Raw genomic sequence first — 25130 nt, forward strand, 5'->3', positions numbered from 1 at the left:
CTCTTTTCCTAAGATGTCCCTTGGTCCTGCCTTTTCTCTTCCCCTTACCCTGGCCTTCTCTCTTAGGGCCTCTGGAGAGTTGCCTGGCGGCTCAGAAACACGGTCACGCTGAGTACAATCTAGTTTCCTTCGAAGTGACACAACCACTTCCATTCTCTTATTCTGTCCTAGAAGTGTTCACACTTTTTTTTAGCCATTAATCCAGGTTTTTGGCTGCTCTGCTTGAAGAACAGAAATGCTGAGCGGCCCTGGTTGGAGCGGGGGGTGGGGGTGGGGGTGAGGGGTGAGACCTGGCGCCCTTCTCACGTGGCGGCCCCCCTCCCGCACCCGGCCCCCAGCAGAATCCTTACGCAGGTGGACCCATTACCTGGTTACCCATCAGAATCATCTGGGGTAACTTTAAACAAATGGGAATTCCAGAGCCTCCAGCAAACCTTCCTAACTCAGACTCTGTGTGTGGGGTGGGGGTGGGGCCTGCTCAGCTAAACAAGCCTCCCAGAGACTCTGGAGCAGCTGGGCCGAGTGACTTCAGCTGCCATTTCCTCTCACAAGGGCCTGGCTCTGGCCTTGGGGTTCTTGCTGCCTTCAAGACCTGCCACACCTTCTCTTTACCCCCTCAGCTCTTCCCTCTGATGCGCCTTCACCCCATCGAATCCCACCCCAGCCCACCCTTCTGCGAATCCTGTACCTCCCTGGCCCTTCTCTGAACTACTCTGCTGTCTGTGTTGCTCATCGGGTCTAATTAAGTTTATTTTTAATTTCACAAGTAATGTAGAAATACCTCTTTATTGTAAAACAATTCATATGATCGATGGAGTGAAGCCCCTTGATTCTCCCTTGTCCCCCGCTCCCATACCGGGGTAACTCCCGGACAGGTGTGGCACCCCTCCAGACCTTGTCCGTGTAGTTTCTCGATCTGGAAAAAGAAGAACCGTCTTTCCCCGTGCCCAAGACCATTCCTCTTGGCCCGCGCTGTGCTCCGGACCCTGCGGCCGCCCCCAGAGCCTGCGCCCTGGCCCGCGCCTGTCTCTCCGGCTTCTCCCGGGGCCTCTGTGCGTGTGGGCGTGTACGCACACATACATGTTTCTCTTCCTGCGAATATCTGTCAGGATCCTCACGTGCCCTTTACCCCCTCTCCTGTCAGTCTGCAAGCCCCACTTCTTCAACACAGGGGCTCCCTGCCTGACGACTTCCCACTTGCAATGGCTCAGATCTGAGGCCACTCTCTCCTGCTCACCCTCCCTGGGGGCGCCGGGGAACAGAGTGCAGGGAGAGAAGGGGGTGCAGGCCCCACTAGGCATAATGCTGCCCCTCCCCCCACAGCAGAACCGCTCTGGCCTGGAAAGAGGGCGTGAACTCCCAACATCTGGACTCTCCACTCCCAAGCAGAGCCCCCGGACACGGGCCTGCCCCCCCCCCGAGCTGTCTCTCTGGCCTCTTCGGGAGGTAGATGAAGGGGCCCGAGTGTCATAGGGGAGCCCCCCTCACGCAAGGCCTCAGGTTCATCTCTGCACTCACCTGCAGACATCTGTGAGCTTCTGGCAGCTTTACTGGGGAGGGAAGGACCAGCTCCAGAGGTTCTCCTGGGGTACAGCTCACCCCAAAACCATGGATGTGTTCTGACAACCAGAGCTTCTAGGACCCAGGGCCCACCTGAGCACCATGGCCAGTGAGAGCAGTGTTCCTGGTCAGCATTTCATCCTCAAGGAGGAGGAACAGGAAGACCGAGCACAGGCCTTGTCACCACCCTCCTAACTTAATATCATAAAATAAAAGCAAACAAAATTTTAAGCTATGAAACATTTCCGAAAATGTACTGTATTAGTTTCCCATTGCTGCTATACCAAGTTACCAAAATTCAGTGACTTAAAACAATACAGATTTGTTCTTTTAGGTCAGAAGTCTACAATCATGGTGTTGGCAGGGCTGTGTTCTTTCTGGAGCCTTCAGTGAAGACTCCGTTTCCTTGCCTTTTCCAGCTTCAAGGGGCTGTCTGCATTCCTTGGCTTGCGGCCCCTTCTCCATTCCTCTGACCTCCAGTGCCATTGTCACGTCTCCTCCAGCTCCGACCCTCCTGCTTCCCCCTTATAAAGATCCTTATGATTACATTGGGCCCACTCAGGTAATTCAGGATAATCTCCTCATTTCAAGATCCTAAAATTAATCATATTTGCAAAGTCCCTTTTACCGCACAAGGTCGCATACTCATAGGTCCTGGGGATTAGGATGGATATTTTGGGGGGCCACTATTCAGCCCACAGGATAAAGTATAATATGAATAGTGATCTGTGTCAACCACCAACAATAAACAGATGCTAAGAATTTACCTATTTTCTTCAGATTTTTTTTTTTTTTTTAAGAAATAAAGCTTTATGGAAATAGCTAAAGCCCTATGTCACTTTTCCTCCTCTGTCTCTCCTCAGAGGTAGCCATTCCCCTGAGGTTGGTGAAAATAACCCCCATGTATGATTCTGTTCTTTGCTACATATTATTAATGCATTTCTAACAGAGGAGTAGTAGTTTGTGTGTGTGCGCGTGCGCGCGCGCGTGTGTGTGTGTGTGTGTGTGTTTGTGTGTGTTGAAGCTTTATGTTAAAGGAAACATTGTGTGGACCATTTTGCAAGCTGCTTTTTAAACTATGTTTTTGAGATTATACGTGAAGATCCAGCTCATTCGTTTTAACTGCAGTGTAGACTAACTCCCATGAGCAAGTTAGGGTTCACTTTGTCCTTTCTTTTGCTGAGACAGATTGTTTCCACTTTTTTTTTGCTATTACAAACTGTGCTTCAATAAATATCTTCGTACTTATTTTCTGGAACACCTGTGCCAAGGACCTCCGTGGGAGACAGGCTGCCACCGGGTCACTGGGTCTGGGGTACACACACCTTGCGTTATACTAAGTATCGCCATGTGGTCCCAAGTACCTCCCAGGAACTGTGTTGAAAAGGACCCGTTTCCCCCACAGCGCCACTGGCATCTGGTATTTTCAGATTTACTATTTGTTACAAATGGTTTTCCTCATATATTTTTCAGTCAATCTATCCTGCTCCCAGTTTTCCCTTGATGTTTATGCAGCTGAGATCTTTCTTTCATCTTGACCTTGAATGACAGATCCACCCAGGACCTCTGTGCTCTGTGTGGCACCATGTCCCCAGATTCCATGAAGCCCCCCACTGCCGTGCTGAGTTCATTTTTGCCAGCCCGAGAGTAGCTTCCCCCGCATGGATGGTCCTGGAGCTCCCTGCTCTCCCCCACAGAAAGCCCCGCAGTGTGCGGGGTCCTCTCGCTGGGAGGGGTGGAGTCTTCAGCGTCACTGCCCCTCAGCCAGAGTGACGGAGCCACGCCTCTAGAATTACTCAGTCCTGAACTCCAAAGAATAAAGAATAAATGGTTGCACTTCTTCTGTCCCCAGGGATGCTCTGAAACATATACCTGATGAACTAGAAACCATTTCCTGAACAGGCAGGATGGAGGAATACAACCAAAGACCACAAGCCTCATTTCTCAATCAGTCTGGGGCTCGGGGCCACTATATCCCCTTCCGTTCTAGATGTTTAAACCCCTCCCCCTTTTGAGGTAGACGGATTAACTCCTTTTTGAGGTTTCTCAGCTATCTAGTTCTGACCCGATAGTTTTTCGAACTCTGCATATACCCATTTTGTATATTCTCCTAAGTCCATTAGTGACAGCTGTGCCCAAGAAAGGATGGGGCCTGGAGGATTGCTTCCTGAGGTAGGGATCGGCCACCTGCTTCGAGGGGACCCCGGGCGCTGTTGGCAGAGTCACCTATAACCTCTGGCTGTAGAACAGTGGCTGATGGGCTGCATCTAGGGGTCTTCACACTTGCACGTTTTAGCCTTTGGAATGAATCCCTTGCTCGGTCCTGGGCATGAGAGGACCGAGCAGCTATCGTTTTCCCATAAACGAATGGTCTGCAGTCCTAATGCTGGATCGTGCCCCCTCATCTGTTCCCAGGATTGAGACAGGGAGATGAAGGCTTCACAGTGGCTAGTATAACAGGAGGCCCCTGTGCGTCTTATAGGTCACTTTCTGTCAAAGTAGGGATCTAAAGTAGAGATCCCCAAACCCCCAGGCTGCAGACCGGTACCAGTCCAAGGCCTATTAGGAACCAGGTCACACAGCAGGAGGTGAGCAGCGGGCCCGAGAGCCGAAGCTTCATCCATATTTGCAGCTGCTCCCCAGCGCTGGCATCACCGCCTCAGCTCCACCTCAGATCGTCAGGCGTTAGATTCTCCTAGAAGCACCAGTCTTTGGTGCCAAAAAAGGTTGAAGACCACTGCTCTAAGGAGTATGCAAAACTCCATTTCAACTATGAGAAACTATTAGTTTCCTAGAGAATAACCCAGACCGACAGAGCCTAGGTGGATACCAGCTCTGATCGTCCTTCATCTGATAAAGCCTGCTAGAAGCTCGAAATGCCTGATGGAGGCTCCAGGAGGCAGAGTGACAAGCCAACCACAGAGGAAGTCACCCAGAAATCCGGGAAGTTGAAATTCTCTGATCAAGTGCCTGTTTTTGAAACACAAACATTTCCTAACGGAGCTCAGAGGGAGTCCTGGTCAGCCACCAAAGTGGATAATTGGGTGGATGTCAGGGCTGGTTGTCTGTGCTTTGTGAAGAGACCCAGGAAGTTCACAGTCACATGCCTGCATGTGATGTCTCTTATTGGACTCCTCTCTCCAGATTTTGTAGATTCCTGTATTCTTTCTGGCTGGAAAATTTGATCAGTCATCTGAAATTTTAAAAAGAGCTAGGTAAAGATTTTTTTCCCCCCTGACAGAACAGTTTAAATCCTGTCCTGAATCAAAGGTTCACTTAATTCCTAATTAGTCCATTGGAAATTAAGATATTGTTTCTTCAAGATTTACTCAAATCAAAGTTTTTATTCTTCAAAGATTACATCTCACTAATTAGAGTCTTCAAATCACTTACCTTGTGGTATACCTGATGACCCTTGATGGTTTTTTTGCCACACATTTCTCCATGACAGTGGGACAGACCCTTCCAATTGATAGTCTTATATGAGGACCAGGTGGCCTGATACATCCATTCTGATGTGGTCGCTGTACTTGGCTTCATCTTACCAAGAAGTTGGTTAAGTGCAATGTCAGAAGCAAGATGTAGGTGTCATGTGATTCCATTTGTGTGTCTGGCTGTGTGTTTAATGAAGCACTCATAATTTTACCATGGTGAGCTGAAGCTGGCTTTCGCCCCCAGCTAATTGTGCTCAAATCTGCATTCACTGACAACACATTGGTAGCTTGAAATCAGCTATGGTGGGAGTACTTACACCACAAAAATTGGCAGACGCTAAGAATCTCAGGGCTTTTTGTTAGGGCGAGTGCTTAGAAAATGTCTGGAAGAAACCAGAAGAAACACCAAAAATAGTGATCTGTGCAGCATGGAACTGGAAAGCAAGGGTATTAGAGTTTTTGTTTTTGAATTTTAAAAAATCATTTTCATAACTATTTTTTAGAAAGAGAACTTTCCTTTTTAAAAACAAAGACTTCTAGCAGTGCTTATTATCCCACACCATCAGCTGAAAACTGCCTGGGGCTGAGCTGTCTGGTCAGGAAGAGATCAGAGCCTGGAGAGGTGGCAACCAGTGACCCCAAAGGAGCAACATCCTGGGACAGGAGCTGGGGGCTGGCAGAGGCAGGGCCCTGAGGACATAGGGAGTGCAGTGGCAGGCCATCCTTCTTGAATCTGTGCCAAGTCTGGAAGGGGAGCCAGAGTAATGCCAGGCCCTCAGCCAAGACATCGGGCCAAAATTTGGGTCACCAAATCCCAAGAATCAAGCAGGAAAATGTGTATGAAGATAGGACACCAAAAAGTGGTGCCACTCTAGGGAGGATGAGGGAGGTGGAGCCCCGATACAAGGGTGTGGTTCACAGCAGGATATTTTAGATCTTGGGGCTGGGGAGCAGCTTCCCCCTGACCCCCCACAGCGTGAAAAGGAGATATCGGCTCAGCCCAAGGGAGAAGGAATGCAAACTGGGGTAGCGAGGAAATAAGTAGAGACAGGTTCCTCAGGGCTCAGGAAAGGCCACGACTCCCAGGGGAGAGGCCGCAGGCCACAGCAAACAAGTTCTGGGCATGAAGCAGAACTCCAGGCGGATTCCAGGAACCTCGTCATGCTATAGAAAGGAGCCCTAAGGGCCCTGGTCAGTGTCTGGGGGTGGGGCAGGAGTTCCCAGCTGAGGAGGGTTTTGGAGCCTTGGAAATTCTGAGCAGACATAATGGAGGCCCCAGGTGTAGGGATGGGCCACAGCCAGGAAAATGCAGGATCTGGAGGGCAGCCTGGAGTGGGCTGGCAGGACCCTCCTGTTGGGGGACCGTGGGGCAGCATCCCATCCCTTCTTTCTGGCCAGGATCCTTGGGAAAGGAGACTGTCCAGGAAACTGAACACAGGGGGCCATGCATTTGCTTAGGATGGCCAGGAAGTGGGGGGAGGGGTGGCAGGAGGATGGAGTGGGCTGTTCCCACGGTAACGGCCGAATGCCCCAGCCTGTGCCCTCCAGGACCTTTGGACATTTCCAAAGTCCACCTGACAGTGTGGGCAGCACCCTCACAGTCTTGTCAAGTGGGGCTGCCACTAGTTATAAGGGAATTGAACATCTCATCTTATATACACCTAAGAGTTGTGCCAAGCAACCAGAACTAATAGGGCCACGACTTGGTCCCCTTTCTTTTTAACTTGCTGCTAAAGTCCTTCACTTTTTAGATAAATTAGACACACATGTCTCCTATTACTGGCACAGTGTGTTCCCCGTCTCCTCCCAAACTGCTGAGACTTACTGTGATACACCAGGAACAATTGCAAAATGCCGGGAACCTGACTGATTATGGTCAGCCCCTGCCCCCCAAGCCTCAGATCAAGTACAAGTAAACTAAGTCAGTTTCTGCTGACGTTTGCATGTTGAATAGTGAGTTATCGCAGTCATCACTAAATCATAATATCCAACCAATTCAGCAACTTGGGGTATATTTTACAGCTAACTCATCCCCAAAAGCCTATCGGGAAGCCAGCAAAACTATTGTGAGATAATCACAGAGGCCAGCCCAGCCTCGGTCATCCACTTAACCAACACTAAGACTTGTGCTGTCGTGTGTGGCGCTGAGCTCCAAGATGCAGAGGGCCTGGACCGATGTGGGACAGCAGGGCAAGCCCAGGCTGTAGGCTCCAAGGACAGCCCTGTGCCGTATTTGTGACAGTATGTCTCATACCCGACAGGAGGCCTCGCACTTAGTAGGTGCTCAATACAAAACTAAAAATGAATAACACAACACGATGCCTTTGATAAAGATATGGAAGAGCAGAGGAAGTGGTTAATTCTGTTAGGGAACTAAGAAAAGCTCTGCAGAAAAGGTGACAGATCCAAGCTGGTCCTTGAAACATAGGAGTCAGCGGGCAGAGAAGTAAGAACAGTCCAGCAGAAAGAGGGCAGCGAACAGGAGGGCGCGATGCGCTAAGAACTCAAGCAGGAGAGAAGGCAAGATAAGGAGGGATGTTTATCTTATTTTATTTTTTGGCAGGATCTTGAACAGCAATAGGTTCAGGCCCTATGTGCTCTGTTCATAAGAGTCTACTGTCCACATGACACATTCTTCTTAGAATCAGGAGCCAAACTGCCTCTTTAGAAGATAATTTTCCGTTTTGTCACATAGAGAAAATATGCTGTTTCCTTTCTCACCTTGACTGCCAGGAAGCTCCTCGAGTGCTAGGTTCCTTATACCTTTTTGTATCTCCTGAGAGTCCCATGCAAGACTTTTCACCTAATAGAGCCCATGTTCTGTGTCGATGCATAACAATATAACAACAAACATAGCAGGTTAAAACTGTACATATTTATTATATCACAGTTTCTCAAAGAAGTCTGGATAAGGCTTGACTGGATCTTCTGCAGGGCTGCAATCGAGGTGTCAGCCAGGGCTGGGGTCTCATCTTGCAAGCTCACGTGGTGGTTGGCAGAATTTAGTTCCTTGTGGGCATCAGGCACAGGCCTCAGTTTCTTGCTGGGTGACAGCTGGTACTTCAATGTCTTATCCTCTCTGTAGGAAGTCTACAACATGGCTACTTGCTTCTTCAAAGTCAGCAGCAGAGGAGGGGTCCCAGCAAGAAGGTGGTTACAATTTTATGTAACATAATCACATGCACATGACCACATTCATCTCATCACTTTTGCTCTATTCTATTGGTTAGAACAAATCCCACCCACTCTCAGGGGAAGGGGTTACACAAGGGCATGAAGGCGAGGAGGAAGAATCATGGACCACCTTAGAGTCTGTCAGACATTAACTGTTAGGTGAACTACTCCTTTTGGCAACTAAAGGTATCACTGGTCCACAGACATAGATATTGTCTCTCAAGGAAGAGAGTGAAGTGAACTTTCTCCCTAAGAATGTTCTTCCTGCCGCCATAAGGTCCACTACAGTGCTGGGCAGACAAGCTGGCCAATAAATATGGAGTGAAATATTTTAGGATTCGCATCACTGCTGGAAGGACCGGGGGTTTTCTACCATCAAGGTGATTATCTGATTGTAATACATTCTCAATTGACATATGTAATTTACAAAAAACCTATGAAACAATTCGAACAGCCACAAAGTTGGAACAAGTTTAGACATCACAGCAGCTACGGTTTTCCCCTATTTTACAGATAGATGAGCTACGTAGAAAAATTCCGTTTCTTGATTCTACTAGTGCAAAATTTCACTAGCACAGTATAAGTTCTTGGGCTCTGGAGCCAGGCGGCCTAGGTTGGCATCAAATTTAGCTGTTTGCTGTATATCCTTGGACAAATTGCTTAACTAGCAATAACAATAGCAAGTGAATATTTAGTATTTGCTATGTGCAGGCTTTTTACACATCTTAAATTCATATAAATTCATTTAACCCATATTATACCACCCTGGGAGGTAGGCACCATTAGTATCCCCATTTTATAGATGAGAAAACTGAGGCCTGGGATTAAGATTCTCAGCCTGAGCAGGAACAGGGAGAATGAGTGAGGGGCAAACGGTAGACAGGAGAATTTAGGACAAAGGAACAGCAAGCAGGATGCTAGTGCCAGCAGATTCCGTTTCTAACCTGCAGTCCCCACTGCCGACCCTGGGCAGGGAAGACAAGTAGAACTGTGTAGTTTACTGTTTGAACCATTTCTATTGACTAAGATCTTAAGCATGATTTTTACCTCTGTGCAGGGTGTGGGGAGAAGCCAGGATGCCATCATTTGGGGAACTTGGTTGAATTCTGTTTATGCCCCGCCCCCCCCACTTCACCATGTTTAGGTGGATCTGGGGGCCCTGCTAGTCTGATGGTTCCGGTCAATATATTAGGTGGCAGTACTGGATGAGGGACTGTACATGGTGAGGGTCTGGTGTGCGGGGACAACCTGTACCTCAGTGGGAGTCCCTCTATTTGAGGGGCTGGTGCCCAGCCAGGGGCTCTGTCTCAGCTTCTGGAACTTCCCACCAACTTCACAGGGGCAAAGGTTATCAGAGTTAGCTTGAGAGCAGGAGGGAGCCCAGCTGTGTGGGACCCAGGCTTCCTCAAGCTCGGATGGCTTGGTGGGGAGGGACTACTGCCCTGAGAGCAGAGAAGGTTGAAAGGGAGGGGCCTCAACATGGGGACAAAGCAGGATCAGACGACAAAGATGCATCAGGAGGAAGGGCTTTTTCAGAGGGGTTGGGCTCCTCATTACTGCTTAGGAAGCAGGAGAACGTACCAGGGCTGTGTGTGTGTGTGTGTGTGTGTCTTGTGGCAGGTTAGTCAGCTGGCACTCACTAAAGGCCTGGGGCTGTGTGTGTGTGTGCCGGTGTGCGCGCGTGTGTGTGTGTGTGTGTGAGCACAGCTGGTCACAAGGCTCCAGGAGCTGTGGTGTGTCTGTGGCATGTGCGTGTGTGTGTGAGCACAGCTCTCAAGAGCACTGTGTGTGTGTGTGTGTGTGTGTGTGTGTGTGTGAGAGAGCAGCTGGCACCCACAAGGCTCTAGGGATGTCCCACCCACCCCGGCAGGGTGATCGCTCTGGGCCTCCACGGATCTGGGTGGCCCTTATCCCGCATCCTCCTCCCACCCTCACCTCCTGTGTTAGCTGTCTGAGGCCACCTCCTGTGGAGCTGTGGGGAGGAGACCCACAAGGGATTCCAAAACCCCACAGAACCCAACACCCTCTTAATCCAAGACCCATTCCTCTGCACATACGTGGCCTCGCCCTTGTACCCCAGTCTGGAGACTACCTTGCCTTTCTAGATTCCCCAGTAAGGATTAGCAAACCTTACTCGAAGCTACCACAGCATTTCTTACACTTTTCCCGCCAACGTGGCCTGGTAATAGCTGGGAGGCTCGGATGGTGGCGGAGACACACAAGAACTGAACGCAGCTCAGCGCGGACAGCAAGATCAGGTCGCGGATACACAGTCCCCAAGGGGTACATGGGGATCTGCCTGAGAGGGTGACCTGGGGCTCATGATCCGCCTTCAAACATTCCTCCAGCCCTGCATCTCCCCAGTGCCCCCTTTCTGCTTATCTTCCTTTCCTTCCTGACGGCGGGGAGGGGTCGCGGGAGCAGATTCCGGTAGCACAGGTGTGCCCGCGCTCTGGCGCTCACTGCCCCCGAGTGTGCCATTTTCCTTGGGGCCGGGCGCGTTTCTACCCGGGATCTGCCAGAGCGCGGAGGTCCACGGGTGATGTCCCCGCTCTGTTGGGCCATGTGCGCGTGCCTGGGTTCCCCTCCGCGGTGGGGACCACCAGGCCTCCTGCGCTCGGGACTGCGCTGCCTGCCTCTTGGTAGAGATGTGATCCTCTCTACAACCCGAAGGCAGACTCTGCACCCACTGGATCCTTGTCCCCCAACACTGCAGCCCCGGAAGGACTCTGGGCGCCAAGAACGCCTCATGAAGCGTGGAGGCGTGAGTGCCGGGAGACCGTCAACTTTGCGCCTAAATGTGGGACTCAGGGGCCTTAAGCCTTGGCAGCGGGGACAGGAGGGACGGAGCGGCGCGTCTGGAGAGGGCTCGGCTCCCCACAAGCGATCTCGGGAGTCCTGCGGGGCGGGGTGGGGGGCGCTGTCTAAGCCCGAGCGCAGGAGGCCGGGGGACAGGGAAGCGGCTTCGCCATGGTCCATTTGAGCCCTGGAAAAACCCCGGCGCGCAGGGGAGAGGCGGACCTCTGCCGGGGACAACGGGAACAAAGGCGGCCCGCGGCCGGATGCAGTCATGGAAAAACCCATCAGGGCGCCGGGGCGGGGGCGGCCGGGGAGGGAGGGGCGGCGCGCGCCGGGCAGCCCTGCCACCCTCGCCGGCCGGCCGGGGCGGGGCTGCTCTCGGCCTCTGCCCCGCAGCGCTCTTCGCGGGCGGAGGCGGAGGCGGAGGCGGAGGCCCGGGAAAACAAAATGCCGGGCGGGGAGGGCTGGGCCGGTGACCGACAGCCAGAGCCCCCGCGCTTCGGCTGCTGCGCGCCAGCCTGCTCGCCTAGCACGTCCCGTGCTCTCGGCCGCGGGGGAGGGCGGCCACACGCCGGGCACACGCAGCACTGCACACGGCCACTGGGCAGCTGCGGCAGCCCGTGGCGGCCGGCCGGTAGGGGGCGCGCACACCCCCGGCAATGGCGCGGACGCTTGTGCCCCGGCGCGCACCCTCCACACGCGATCGCTTACACGCACGTGCGCCCAGACGCGCGTCCCAGGCAGAGAGAAGGAAAGCCTCCGCCAAAGGGGCCGAAATAGGTGTTCGTTAGGGTGGTCCCCGGGGCCAGATACAGAACCGCATAAACTGGGGCGGGGCGTTAGAAGAAGCCGGGCAACTGGTTCCTCACCCCCGCCCCATTTTACAGGTGCGGGGACTCGGCCTCCTGGGCCTGACGTGCGCAGGTGCCGCCCCAGGGCTGGAGTTTCCGTCCAGTGCAGGACGCTGCCTGCCGTCTCCTGGTCTCGTGAACTTGCCTGGACACGAGGCGGCGGCGCGCTGTTTTTTATGTAGAAAAGGAAAGTGTTGGCGCAGGTTGGACCCAGTGACTCCTGAGGCCTTTTCCAGTTCTGACTTAGGAGGAAGGAACTGGACCCAGAGGCCATAAAAGGAGTTGGTGGGAGCTGAGAAAAAAACCTTGGTGCCTGGTTTGGCCTCCGCCACAGGCTCTCCCTGGTTCAAATGTCCCCTTCTTTATTTGTGGTGCTTCCTAGCCTGAGCCCGAAGGGACCCTGGAGTGGGGAAGGGATGTCTCTGAGGGCCCAGAGCCAACCTCTGGAAGCAAAGGAGACCCCAAGTTTCACCTGAATGGGGAGCCTGCTGGATTCGGGTGGCAGGTAGGAGTTCCTGAAGGCCAGAGGGCAATGGGGCATAAACCCACGACTTCAGAAAGGTTCTTGTTCAAGAAGGGGTGGCCTTCATCGGGCCTGGCAGTTGTGGGAATACAGTTGTGGTTGTGGTTCTGGCCACCACTTAGAATACAGGGTCAACAAAAGCAGGGTCACCAGTGAGACGACTGGATCAAATGAGCTGACATCTACTTGTGGTCCCTTTGGTAACTGGGGTTGGGATCAAATGACCCAGCCTAGCCACCCCCTAGCTTCCTGGTTTGGGGGATCTTACCCAACACCTTTGAGCCTCAAGTTCCTCATCTGGAAAATGGGAACAAGATCTCCTCCACAAAGCTATTTTGGGGACTGAAAGTGGGTACAAGTCCCCCTTCCAACTTGCCTTCCCTCCTTTTTCACAGTCTTAGAAGTTCCTGGTCAGTAGGGCTCCTTCCAGGTCAGTTTCCTGTGGGACGAAGGCTGTGGAGCAGCGCCCCCTGGTGGTCGATATCAGGAGGGCCGGGTCCGTCCGTGAAGACGCAGGCGGGCTAACCTGGTTAGAGCATAATGGCGTCTGGAAGTTGGAGCCTCCCAAGGATGACCATGGGGCTCCACTCAGGGAGGGCTTTCCTTCTGACTCAGTAACCCACTTGAACAAGCCGAGGGCATGCTGCTTCCCCACAGCAGACTCTTCTGCCCTTTCACAGCCCAGCTTTTCCAGCTTTAACAGGCTTTCCCACTTCTGCCCTGGAGGAATCCATGCACTTGGCATTTATATTGTGCCTTACAGCTTACAAGCTCTTTGACACATTACTTGTCCCTGTGGTGTGCTGTTTCTGGGTGGTGACGGCGCTAGATGGACAGAAGTTCGTGGTTACAGCGTGGCTCCAGCAGGGTTTGGATCCTGCCTCCTCCATCCAGCTGCGTAACCAGGACGACTGTCAAAACATTGACTAACCGACCAGTAGGGCTGCGTCCAATCAGAACAGACCCTGCCCCAAACACTAGGTGCAGCCAAAGGCATGTGTATCTGCTGAAGATTCTGGAATAACCCACCCCAGCCTCTCTGGGCCTCGGTTTCTGCATCTGCAGCACGGTTTATGGTGACTGTAATATTACCACTTTATAGGGCTGTCGTGTAGACTAAATTAGCCAGTGCATGTAAAAGGTTGAGAAACCCGTGTCTGGCATACAGAGAGCGCTCAACAAGAGTTAGCTTTATGACTGGTCTTGCCTTAGACTCAGGGTGATTGCCACTTTTAAGGGAGATTCCCTGAGTGAGCCCCATGTATGCACCTGGGCTCCCTTCCTGGCTCACCTCACCTCCCATCTCCTGCACTTATTTGTCTGGTCTTCCAGTTATTCTGCTTTCTGGAAGTGCTTCTCAAACTTTACGATACATCCAAATTTCTGGGAATCTTGTTAAATTGCGGATTCTGACATTGGAGGGCTGGGCAGAGCTCCCAGGTGGTGCTGGTGTGAGAAGCAAGTCTAGATCATTGTAGAAACAAGTGTCAGTTGATGAGTATGTAAACATATATTGAGCACCTACTCCGTGCAAGACAGTGAGGAATGGCCTCCAACCTCAAGCAGCAGAAGGATTATCGCACAAACAGGTTAAAATTAAAAATCAGGCCAAGGAGCAAACATGTGCCAAACAGTAGGCGGTGAATCAATTCTCTGCCCGGTAGCCAGAGGGATGCTCTAAACCAGAGTCCACAACGGCCCTGTAAACAGCTGTCTAATGGCTCACTCAGCATAAAGACTGAAGTCTCCTGGATTCTTTTTCCAGGTCCTAAATCATTTGGACCTGCTTATGACCTCATCTCCCATCACTCAGCTTCATGCTAGACTCACCTTTTGTTCCCTTGAACCCAATACTCCGCCTCCTTCCTACCTGAGAGCCTTTGAACTTGCCTGATTAATGCTTGCTCTTCAAACTGGCAAGTGCCTGGCCTCTTATTCAGCCTCTTATTGCTTCTTAGAGAGATCTTCCTTGACCCAAAGGAAATTTGATCTAAAGTAGCTGCCCCCAGTCCAGATCAGATGTTCTCTGTTGTATCATTCTTATGTTTTTGATTAGTACTACTAGGTTGAATATTATGGCATTATATGGTTGGTTGCTTTTTGGAGCTCTGTGAGGGCAGAGGTGTCTGCCTGCCTTATTCTGCTTTACCCCTAGCACCTAGACAGCATCTGGTCCATAGTGGGCCTTCAGTGAGGATCCGTTGTTGATTGAATGAAAGAACGACTGTTTGAATGAAAGAGCGTTTAAAGAGGTAGAAGGCACCCATGGTGCCCCAGGTAGGTAAGAGGAGAGTTCACAGAAGGCTCATGAACAAGAGGAGGATTATCAGGGAGCTTTCCTGGGATCAGCATCCGTGGAAGGGTTGGGGAGGCAGCAGGAGCAGGCAGAGGGAGAAGCAGGGCTGCAGTGCCGTCCTGCGGAAGACTCAGCTGATCCCATGGGCTGCTCCTGAGCAGGGATGGTCTTTTATCATTGTCCTGAGACGGGGCTAGGGGGCTGGGCCTTTTTGTACCCACATTCATCAGTCATTGTATGCATCCAGAAATGGGGAGTGTGACCTCTGTGAAGGAGCCAGCCCCTTCACAGATGCCACTTGCCTCCTGGCCCCAGAGCCCCTGGTCAGCTGTCAGACTGTTGACAAGACACGCCAGGGTTTACAGGGCTGGGGTAGATGCCGCGCTTGGGCAGGGTAGGCACAGCGCGCGCTGGCTCCTGGGCAGACAGCTGGTCCAGATGTCAGTACTGGGCCCAATCTCTGAGGCCTGGGCCTAGATCTCTGTGTCCCTGGGTCCAGCCTGGCCTGGTGCACTGGGCTGGGGGAGGTGGTGGCACTTCCTTGGAGACAGATTGTGAGAGGCTTGGATGTTGCCCTGTTGTGACAAGTGCCATTGGGAGGGAGGAGGTCCAGCTATAACGCCCCAAGTCATGAGGTGCCCCCCAGCTCTCAGGCCCAAATTTAGGTCACTGCTGTGTCTTAGCACACCTGATGGTCGTTACGCTCCTGCTGTCTTGCCCCTCATCTTCTTCCACTTGGGTTTGAACCTTATCCCCTCTCCTCCGTGACCAATGCCCCTGCGTCAGTTTACCCATGTACTTATCACTCTCTCGAGCGCGCAGTTCGCCCTCCGTGGGGCGGGCTGGGGCCTGTCTCTTACATTATCTGTTGGTCATTTTTGAACAAGGAGCCTCTCTTTTTGTTTTTGCATTGTGGCCTCCAAATTATGGCCCGGATCTGCCGATCTGCGCACCAGAGCAGGGAGCGCAGGTACAGAGGTGCTAGAGATCAGACCCTGACAAGGGGCTCTGAGTGTTGCAGGCGTCTGACAGCTCCGAAGGGGCAGCCCCTGTCCCGTGGGAATGCGGTGCCCGAGTGCCTACTGTGTGCCAGTGAGGGTGGCGGTGCGGCCTGGGCTGCTGCGAACAGAATCCCCTTTCTTCAAGGAGTTTACCCAGGAGGGTGTTTATAAGTAGGGCAAAGCCTGGCGGTCCAGGGGCCTCCAGGACAGGAGTGGGGAGAAAACCGGGTGGGTAGAGAGCGGAGGAGGGGCGTCCTCCTGTAGGGAGTGGACCCTGCCCTGGCCAAGTCGCCAGCCTCCGAGAGCTGAAAGGGCCTCTGTGTTCTGTCCCCCTCCTGCCCGCGGGCCAGGAGCGCATTTCCTCAGCTGCGCCAGACCCCGGAGGCTCCGCAGCCCCTCTGGGGACAGACACAAATAGTTCCCGGCCCAGCTGCCCGGCCAGTTACCTTGGGAACCAAACTCAATCGTCTGACGTCACCGGACCGTTGCGTAGCAACCTGCACAGACTCTCCCTCCTGCTCTTCCCGCCCCAGCGTTGAAGTTGCCGTCGCCAGGGAGATGGCGGGGCGCGGCTGGGCGGTGATGCCCCCTCCAGGCCACTCTGTCCTCGCCGCCCCTCGCCCGCCCTGCGGCGCCCTCGGTCCCGCCCTGGAGCTGCGGCCCGGATCCCGGAGCTGCTCCTCCCCGCAGCGGAAGGGGACACGTCGCAGGGGAGGAAATGGCGCCTCATGGCCCTGGACCTGTCGGCCAGGGCTCCGTTGTGGCCTAAGTGCGGCCTGCAGCAGGGATTTCTCTCCTAGAGAGAGGCCCTTATTCGCCGTCACCCTCTGACTGCCCTGACGGACCCCACCCTAGGCTCCTGCTCCGGTAGCAAGGAGCAGGTGGCAGCACCGGGCATGTTCAGCCCCCTCCTCTCCAGTCGCCCAGGAAATCTGCTGCGCTTGGCCACCTGCCTTGGAAGTGAAGGCAGTGACCCTGCTCCCGCCACTCTGCTCCAGTCCCCGGTGCCCTGCCCCACTCCTGCGACTTCCCTTGGCGTCCATGCTGTGACATCCACCTCCTCTGGGGAGCCAGCTGTGGTCCTGGGAGTGAGAGGGAGGGGCCTGCTTGACGCCTCCCTGAGTTTCTGGGGAGGGTCTTGTTCTTAGGCTTTTCCATCCCCTGCCCATCTCTGTTTCACACCATGGTCGATTATAACATGCTGAATCCCAAAGCTCAGGAGACACCACCCAGAACCTCATTCAGGGGCCACCAGCAATCTGCCTTCGTGCCCTGCTATACCCTGCTTCAGCTTACCCAAGTTTGGCCTGGTGCAATCTTAACTACCTCTTCTTGCTAGATGACCTTGCTTGTCTTGTTCAAGTTCAGTGTGGTAGAGGCCATCTGTGGGAGGTGATTTTCCTCACCAAAAACTGTATTTTGACAAGTACTCATAAAATATAGGTGGTCAGAAATGAATCAAGATGTTTTGGGTGAATCCTATTTCCTCATTGGTTGATATTTAAAATTCAGAGATGCAGTGGAATTTTTTAATAGAGTTGAAGGGAGTACAGCTGAGAATGCCTCAGATCTTTCCAAAGCACATGGTTAAAGAGACAGATGCAGGGGGTAGGGAGGTTAGGGCAGGGCCACCAACAGTGGGGGACCTAGGGATGCCAGGAGGGGACAGTCGGCCTCAGCTCCCTCCTTCCACTCTCTGGGAGGGGTGCGGCTCAGGCAGAGAGGTACCAGGAACATTGGACTTCCAGCGCGTGGTCCAGGCCAGGCCAACCAGACCCTTCCCTTGGGGGTTTATCAGACTGGAGCAGGGAAACTGGTTTTCCTTTTGGTCCTGGAAATATGAGCCTGTGGGCCTGGAGCCTCCAGGAGCCACGTTCTCTGCAAGGAGCAGAAGCCTGGAGGAGTGTGTCAGATGAACTAAAAAGAGTCTGGAGTCTTTGGCTAGAAATAAATAACAAAGAATTATTCAAGGGTCTTAGGGTTTGCAAACCAGAAGCACAACTAGGCAACATGCAGAGTATTCCGAAGAAGAAAGAAAAGCTGAGGGTTTTTACAGTAAAAAGTACATTCTTGAGAAGACTCAGTTCTGCATTATTAGCCTCGGGATTAGTCCTTCTGCCCTCCTGCCCTTGTTTCTAAGAGCTTCCTAGGGTCCTGTTTCCTGCCTGAGTCAGCTTGACTGGTGGCATCTCAGGGTATGCTCTGAACTCCCGTGACCTCCAAGATGTCATCCTCTGAACAACCAGTGGTCAGGATACTGGATGTCAGGTGGTCTGGCTACATGAACATTCTTCCTCAGTCCTTCAGAGGGTAATTGGGGTTATCTGGAGGTCTGATTTGGATCCAGGCATTGCCGCAGGACTGGGAAGTTCAAACGTTTAAGTTCCCAGGCTAGTTAAAACAAGAATAGAATCTTTTCCTCAGGCCTCAGCCTTCTTGATTTTAGTGATTTAGCAGCTTGGCTATAGTGACTCCATTTTATTTCTTCACTCTATCCCTCAAGAGGCAGAGTTGCCATGGGAGGTAGAGGACACCGGCGATGGAGATAGTCCTTAAAGCTGAGTCCCCGACACCGGGCGTCTCCAAAGCCGGTTCCCTCTTAGCCCTGCTCTGCCCAGCCTATCAACCTGTCGGTGCCTGAGTCAGCTATTTCACATTAGGTTTCTGTCACTTCTAGTTAAGAGACTCCTGACTAATACACAGACAATTCAAAACACCCCAAGAAAAGAAGAAAACTTACATTTGTCATATGCCTTCTGTTAACGCCAATTGTTGTTTTTATAGGCATTATTGACCACGGCATTCCTGTGAGGGAAATGGGAGACCTATTTTATAGATGAGGAAACTGAGGTGTGGAGGCAGGAAGGTCCTCATCTAGGACCACAGCGTCCACTTGAGGAGGACTCCATAGGATAGGCCAGTGGAGGCTCAATGGCTACTGCTTGTCCAGAGACCTCTCAGCCAAGCCCCACCCTTGATGGCATTTGCCATGGCTGGGCCCTTCCTGGAGGACTCCGGGCCTGCCGTGGTCTGAATCTGGAGGACTGTTCTGCTGTGATTTTGGGCTCCGGCAGTAACTCCAGTTGGAGGGCCTGTGTCCTTCTGCCCTCCTGCCCTTGTTTCTAAGAGCTTCCTAGGGTCCCGTTTCCTGCCTGAGCCAGCTTGACTGGTGGCATCTCAGGGTATGCTCTGAACTCCCGTGACATAAAAATATGTATTGGTCTCTGTCCCCCAGTTCCTGGCACAGTTTCTAAAACATTTGGAATTTTTTGAGTGATGGGGATGACTGTTGGAGGATGGGGGCTGCTCACTAACCAGATGAACCAACCTTGGGATTAAAGGATTGGAACTTTCAACCACAGTCCCCCGCCTTTAGGGAGAGGAGAGGGGCTGGAGGTTGAGTTAATCACCGATAGCCAATGCTTTATTTAATCAGTCATGTCTACATAACGGAACTTCCATAAAACCCCTAAACGACAGGTTCAGATTGCTTCTGGGTTCTCGAATGCATCCACGTGGCAGCTCCTAGGAGACAGGAGCTCTTGCTCTCTGGACCAGCCTGGACCTTGCCCTCTGTACCTTTTCATCTGGCTGTTCATTTCTATCTTTTATAATGTCCTTTATAATAATCTGGTGACAATGAGTAAAGTGTTTCCCTGAGTTTTGTGAGCTGTTACAGCAAATTATCCAAAATGGGGAGGGAGTCGTGAGAACCCCTGATTTGAGGCCAAGGAGGTGACCTTGGGACCCACTATGTATGATCTTCAGTGGTGCAGTCTTGTGGGACTGAGCCCCTTACCCTGTGGGGTCTGTGCTAATTCGAAGTGGTTAGTGTCAGAATTGAACTGAATTGAATTGTACTATACCAGGTGGTGCCTAAGCTCTTAAGCACATATTTAAATATTTAAATGAGAATTGGAGAATTGCTTGGTGTGGAAAACCCACACGTGTGGTGTCAGAAGTGTTATGAGTAGAGAAACTTTCGTTGAACTCACAAGTGGACCTCAAATCCCCGAGCGGGTGCCGGCCAGTGGCACCTTTCTTCCAGCAGAGGGCGCACTCCCCAACCTTAGGGACTCAAAGCTCAGGATCCAGGAGGCCTAAGAAATAGGGCTTCCGCTTAGCGCAGAGAGGGTCCAGTTTTTTCATTTAAATATTTAAATATGTACTTAAGAGCTTAGTTTACTTTTACACTTTATCACATTTTCCTGGGGGACTGCCCTTATCTACGATTACTTTCTTTCAGAGATACTCTTTCTTGAATAGAATCCATGCTTCATCCAGCCAAACCTCTCAACTTGACCACAGTCATGTGATGATTTTAAGCAATTAGCCAAGTGGCCATAGGCTAAACAAGAATATTGTCCTTACAAAACAAGGAAAAACACTGACAAAAATTTATTTCATTTTTTACAATACTCAAAGTGGCCTCAAATTTCTAATGTTTCTTACAAAAAAGAGATTCTTTTTAAAAAAAAATCTTTGAATTTTTAACATCATCTGAATTTGTGGGTGTTACCCACCCCCCCACATGCACACATCTCTAATGGGAAAAAAATAACGGTGCCTGGTCACAGGTTGGGTTCTCTGGAACACAAGCCCTGAGCCAGAGTAGGTGAAGGGCGGCGGGCAAAGCCTATGATGCAGACCCCACATTACCCCAGCCAGCCCCCTGGGTACTCCAGAGCTGGGGTTGTCCCAAGGTGGCTTTAGATTCCTGCATAGACCAGTCACTGGATCAGGCCACCCTGACCTTGGGTCAGATGGCTCTTTGAAGGGGTGGCACTGAAGGCCGTCCACTGACAGGGCTCACAGCAGCTGGGGGAATAAGTCCTTCACCGAAGGGGGCAATCCACCCTGGGGTGGAGGCCGCAGTACCCCTTCTGCTGTCTGCCAGGATTTGTTGGTGCCCTTCCCTTAGCCAAGGCCCTGCTGGGCTCAGATGTTAGGATGCTATGCCCGCCCTGCTGGCTCTCGGCCCAGCCTCAACATTTCTTTAAGCTAGTCCTCTGCTTACTGGCCAACCTCTCAGAGACAGAATCCACACCCAGAAAGATGGTTGTAGAGAAACACTGGTGGTTGTCAGGTGTTAACCATAGCGTATAAAGGAGAAGGAATGAGGAGCCAGCTTTGTAGGGGTGAATTCGTAACTTTGTCATGCTTTGATTCTCAACACCAAAGCATACCCTACATACAGTCACCCTGTTATTCTGAATGCTTATTGTTTTTCACCTTACATACCACCTTCTGTCCCTACTAACTGCCTCTCCAAGGAGTGTCCCCCTTGCTCAGTTTTCATTCATTGAACGTGGTGGCCTGCAGACCCGTGATGGGCTGGAGCACTCCCGCTTGCTGACTGACTGCTCCTGTGTCTTATGACCTGTTTCCTCTTGCCTATGGCATGGGGCCTTTCTCCAAGCTCTTATCTTTGGGCTTTTTCTTTCTTGACTGGGCCACCTTATTCAGAGCTGGGGTGCACCTACTTCTCTCCATGGTGGACTCCTCAGCCCTGAGTATGCAGCCCTGACCTCCTCCCCAGATGTGCTGGCACCTGAATGCCTGCGAGTCCCACCTGTAGAGGCGATGTGTTGCCAGGAAGGCCGGGAGCAAGCAGGGAAAGTCAGTCCTTGGCATTAAGCTCCATAGAACCCTTCTGCCACAAAGTCAATAACGATTGCTAACATTTACATAGCACTCAACTACGCACTGGGCGCTGTTCTAAGCACTTGACTCATTAACTCATTTAATCCTCACAACAGCCGGATGCACTAGGTGTTATCATCACTTTACAGATGAGGAAACTGAAGCCAGAGAGATAAAAGTAACACAGCTAGTAGGAGGTCGAGCCAGGACTCAAGGCAGCCTAGACCCCAAGGCCATGCTCTTTACAGTTCTGCCAGCTTTAACACACTTTCTGTGGAGATCCCCAATTCTGGGTGACTCTGGCCCCAGAGGCAGGCATGAGGCCCAGGCAAGGTAACGAAATATCTCATTCCCAGGGCCTCAGTGACTGGTTCAGGAGAGAGCTTGGGAGCCAAGCCAGGCCAGACAGTATCCTTTTCTGGAACTCTCCTGCCAGAGCCAGTGGAAATAAGGGCCTCTTTTCCCAGGAAGGTGGCTGAGTGGCTTGAGGATGGAGCCAGCACAGATAGAGGGGCAGAGCTGAAAAGACAGCTAGGCCCAGCCACGCCCACTCTTGGCAATTGAGCTAGGCGGCTAATTCCTTCACCTAATTAGGTTTGTTTTCTGTCCTCTCTGATCTTTCATTCATCTTTGCAGTTTCAGTATCTAGCGGTAGCTGGCACATAGTGGCACTTACCTGGTTCAGAAAATATTTGTTGACAGCATTTGGGGTCTACCTGCCTGGCAGCTTTGTTGCCTGTTGTCTGCTCTGGGCTCTGGCCAGGTTGAGCTGCTTGACTACCCACTGCCACCTACCCAGCACCCATCATGCCTGTCTTAGCTTTCGTTCTTATGGCCTCTGTCAGGGGACACCATCTCTCCCCTCTTTCTAGGTCTGACTCCTTCGCTTCTCTGGGGGACCCTGATTAATGGGATCTGAGTTGACAATCTCCTTCCTCTGAATTCTTCACTTTCACTACATGAGAACAGTTCGTGTGTCACCTACAGAAGGTGGCAGCTCCTCGAGGGAAGGGTAGACACACCTGCTTCGTCTTTGTATCCCCTTAAGGCCTGGCATCAGATTTCTTCATATCAGCCATCTGCAGGGTAGGGTGGCAAATGTGTGCCTCTGGGGGCCAGGAGAGTGACATCAGTCACTGATGTGGGCCAGTTGGGTCCCTCTTAAAGCAGACAGCTCAGCTGCCAGTTGCCTCAAAGAAATAAGACCCCTAGGTTTTTCAAGAGAAGCCGAGATCCATATTTTTATGTAAAATCTCCAGCTTTTGAAATGTTAGCAATTCATTCACCATTTGAGAAACACTGTGTAGGGCAAACGCCCTCATCAGTAGGCTGCTGCCAGCTGAGGGTCCCATTTGGAGATGCTGCTGTAATTGAAGATGGATAAATGAATGAATCCACAGCCAGGGCTGCAGCAGGAAGGCGTGCGGGATGTGACCTGTGTAAGGCACCCAGCCAGGGACAGAAGTCGGGGCTGATGTCCAGTCCGAGCTTTACTTACCAAGTCATGTGACCAGTGTGGCACTGTGTCCAGCCAGAGGGTGGGCAGGTGGCTTTCCAAAGCAGGCGGCTGCCTTTTTAAGGTGGACAGAGTCACAGACAAGAGTAAAAACCATGTAAAGAGACCTGTATACGGGGTGACCCACTTATCCCGGATTGCCTGGGGTTTTCTTGGTTTTAAATCTGAAAAGTCCCACAGCCCAGGAATCTTTTAGGCCCAGGCAGACGGGTGTGGTTGGTCACCCTGGGATGCCTGTTCCCGCCCTGGCCCATGGGAGGATCATAATGTGGCTGCTGAAATGTGCAAGCTCATTAAGTGCCGGACACCACGTGTTAGGACCGTGTGGCTTCCCTCTTGTGTCCATAACATCTTCACGGCGTGGATTCATCATCCGTTCTGCAGAGCAAAGTCAGAGGTTCAGAGGGTGAAGTGATGCCCAGGGTCTGTGCTGGGGTTTGGACCTCGCTGGTCCGGCTCCGCGCCCTCGTCCTCTTTTCCTCTCGTCTTCTTCCTCTGCAGAGGGCCCCAGCAGGGCGGCCTGAGCCTGCTGGGCCAGTAGCCCTGGGGAGGGGCAGGGCTCACCTCCTCAGGAATGTACTTATTTGGCTGGAGGTCCAGCCAGGACGAGTCGTTGCGGGCTTGCGACTCCCACGCCTGGCCCCGTGCCCTGCCCAGGCTCTTCATTTTCTGTGCTTTGGCCCCGAACCCTGAATGGGATCACCTGAGAAGCCCTCAGGGAACACCTTTCTGTTTCTAGAACACCCTCCCCCGTCTTGTCCCTCCACCCTGTGCCCACCGCACGGAAAAGGGATAAGGCCGGCGCTTAAAAAATAAACACTGCGGGTGATTTATTGTCCAGTCTGGGGAGAGCTGTCCAGGGTACAGATGGGCGAGGGATCAGGGCATGAGGGTCCTAGGGCCTCGGGAGGCAGCCGAGCCTGTCCTTCGGGGCCCTTGCACAGGGTCTAGTCACAGCTGAGGCCAGTTTAGCGTGGGGTGAGGTGGCTGGTGAGGTAGCGCACGGCCGAGCGGATGCCCTCTATGGTCCTCTGCTCCGCCCTCTCTAGCATGCGGACGATGCAGAGCATGGCTGAGTTGGTCCTTGCTGCCAGCCCCGAGGAGATGGCCAAGCTGGCGTTCCTCAGGATGCTGGAGGCAGAGCGCAGTCTAGGCCCTGTGCTGCGTAGCAGGTCTGTCACTGAGCTGCGGCTAGAGGCCAGCAAGCCCGTGGCCATGCCCAGGGTGTCCTCAGACCACACTAGGACGTCTGCAAGGGAGCGGATGGACCCCTCGCCCCCAGCCAGCAAGCTGGTCATGGAGTGCAGGTAGTTGTCCTCCCCGCTGGCCATGTACAGGCTGGAGTCCAAGGGCCTCCCCGGGGCCACCATGGAGGGGCCAGGTAAGGGGGGGACGCTGCCCCTTGGGGAGGGAGGAGCCTGCAGATCTCCTGAGTAGTCTGTCACATCCAACTCAGGCACTACCTGGAACTCGGCTGAGGGCAAATCTTCAGTGTCGGGGTGCAAGGCCTCCGGATGCTCAGGCTTCTCCACAACAGCTTCAGTGGTGCCGGTGGCCAAAGTGTCAAGTTGAATGTCGGCATCTGCAGTGCTCACAGCAGGCACATTCTGGGAGGACTGTGCCACAGCACTTGGGGTTGATAGAGCTAACTCCTGCTCCCCATCCAGGACACCCGCCGTCTGTGGTGTTTCTTCGTTAACCAGGGAGCCATGTTGGAAAATCTGAAGACTCTGAGTCATCCTTGCATTTTGCACTGGCCTGTCCTGTACTTGGTTCTGAAGACTCACGGACATTTGCAGGGAACCTGGGGCCAGGTGGACGAGCTTGGGCTCCTGGCTAAACTCTGCAGCATCTTCATGCTTGTCCTTGTCCCCAGACAGTGACACGGCCTCAGAGGTGTCTGGCTTGATGGAAGCCTGATCTACATCCTGCCATTCAGCTGACGCTGAAGTGCCGCTAGCCACTGGGACATCTGCACGGAGGGAGGCCTGACTCTGGGACCCCAGTGTTGGGCTCTCTGAAGACCTGCTGTCGCCATGTGTGGAGATGCTGGTGGCTGTGGCCTCTTCTGAGGGCACGGTGGTCATGTAGGCCCTCTGTCACTTTTGCTGGTTGAGGGAGTGGCCATGGCCCTAATGGGCTGAGTTGTCCAGGTAATGAGGTCACAGGAGGCTCTGGGCAGCTGGCGATGTCACAGGCACCTGAGCTTCCAGAGTGGCTGCCTAGTGGGCTGAGTCCACGGGACTCTTTGCAGCTGAATTTGCAGGTGCATAAGGAAAAGTGAGGAGGTGTGTGTACAGGCGCAGGCACCCTAAGAAATCATGATGGCTGTG

General features: G+C 52.7%; 1 protein-coding gene across 1 annotated transcript; it reads right to left on the bottom strand.

The window, feature by feature from the left end:
- Window positions 1–23765: 23765 nt before the first annotated feature.
- On the bottom strand, window positions 23766–24884 carry TEX44 (testis expressed 44). Its single transcript, XM_039855800.1, has one exon. The coding sequence runs from the start codon at window positions 24882–24884 to the stop codon at window positions 23766–23768; it is 1119 nt and encodes a 372-aa protein (XP_039711734.1).
- Between the last annotated feature and the right edge of the window lie 246 nt (window positions 24885–25130).

Source organism: Pteropus medius, unplaced genomic scaffold (genome assembly GCF_902729225.1).
Source record: "Pteropus medius unplaced genomic scaffold, Ma_sr-lr_union100, whole genome shotgun sequence".
NCBI lineage: Eukaryota > Metazoa > Chordata > Mammalia > Chiroptera > Pteropodidae > Pteropus > Pteropus medius.

Bases quoted from the DNA above. Each gene is read 5' to 3' on its own strand.
- TEX44 (XM_039855800.1), bottom strand. From the start codon at position 24,884: ATGACCACCGTGCCCTCAGAAGAGGCCACAGCCACCAGCATCTCCACA.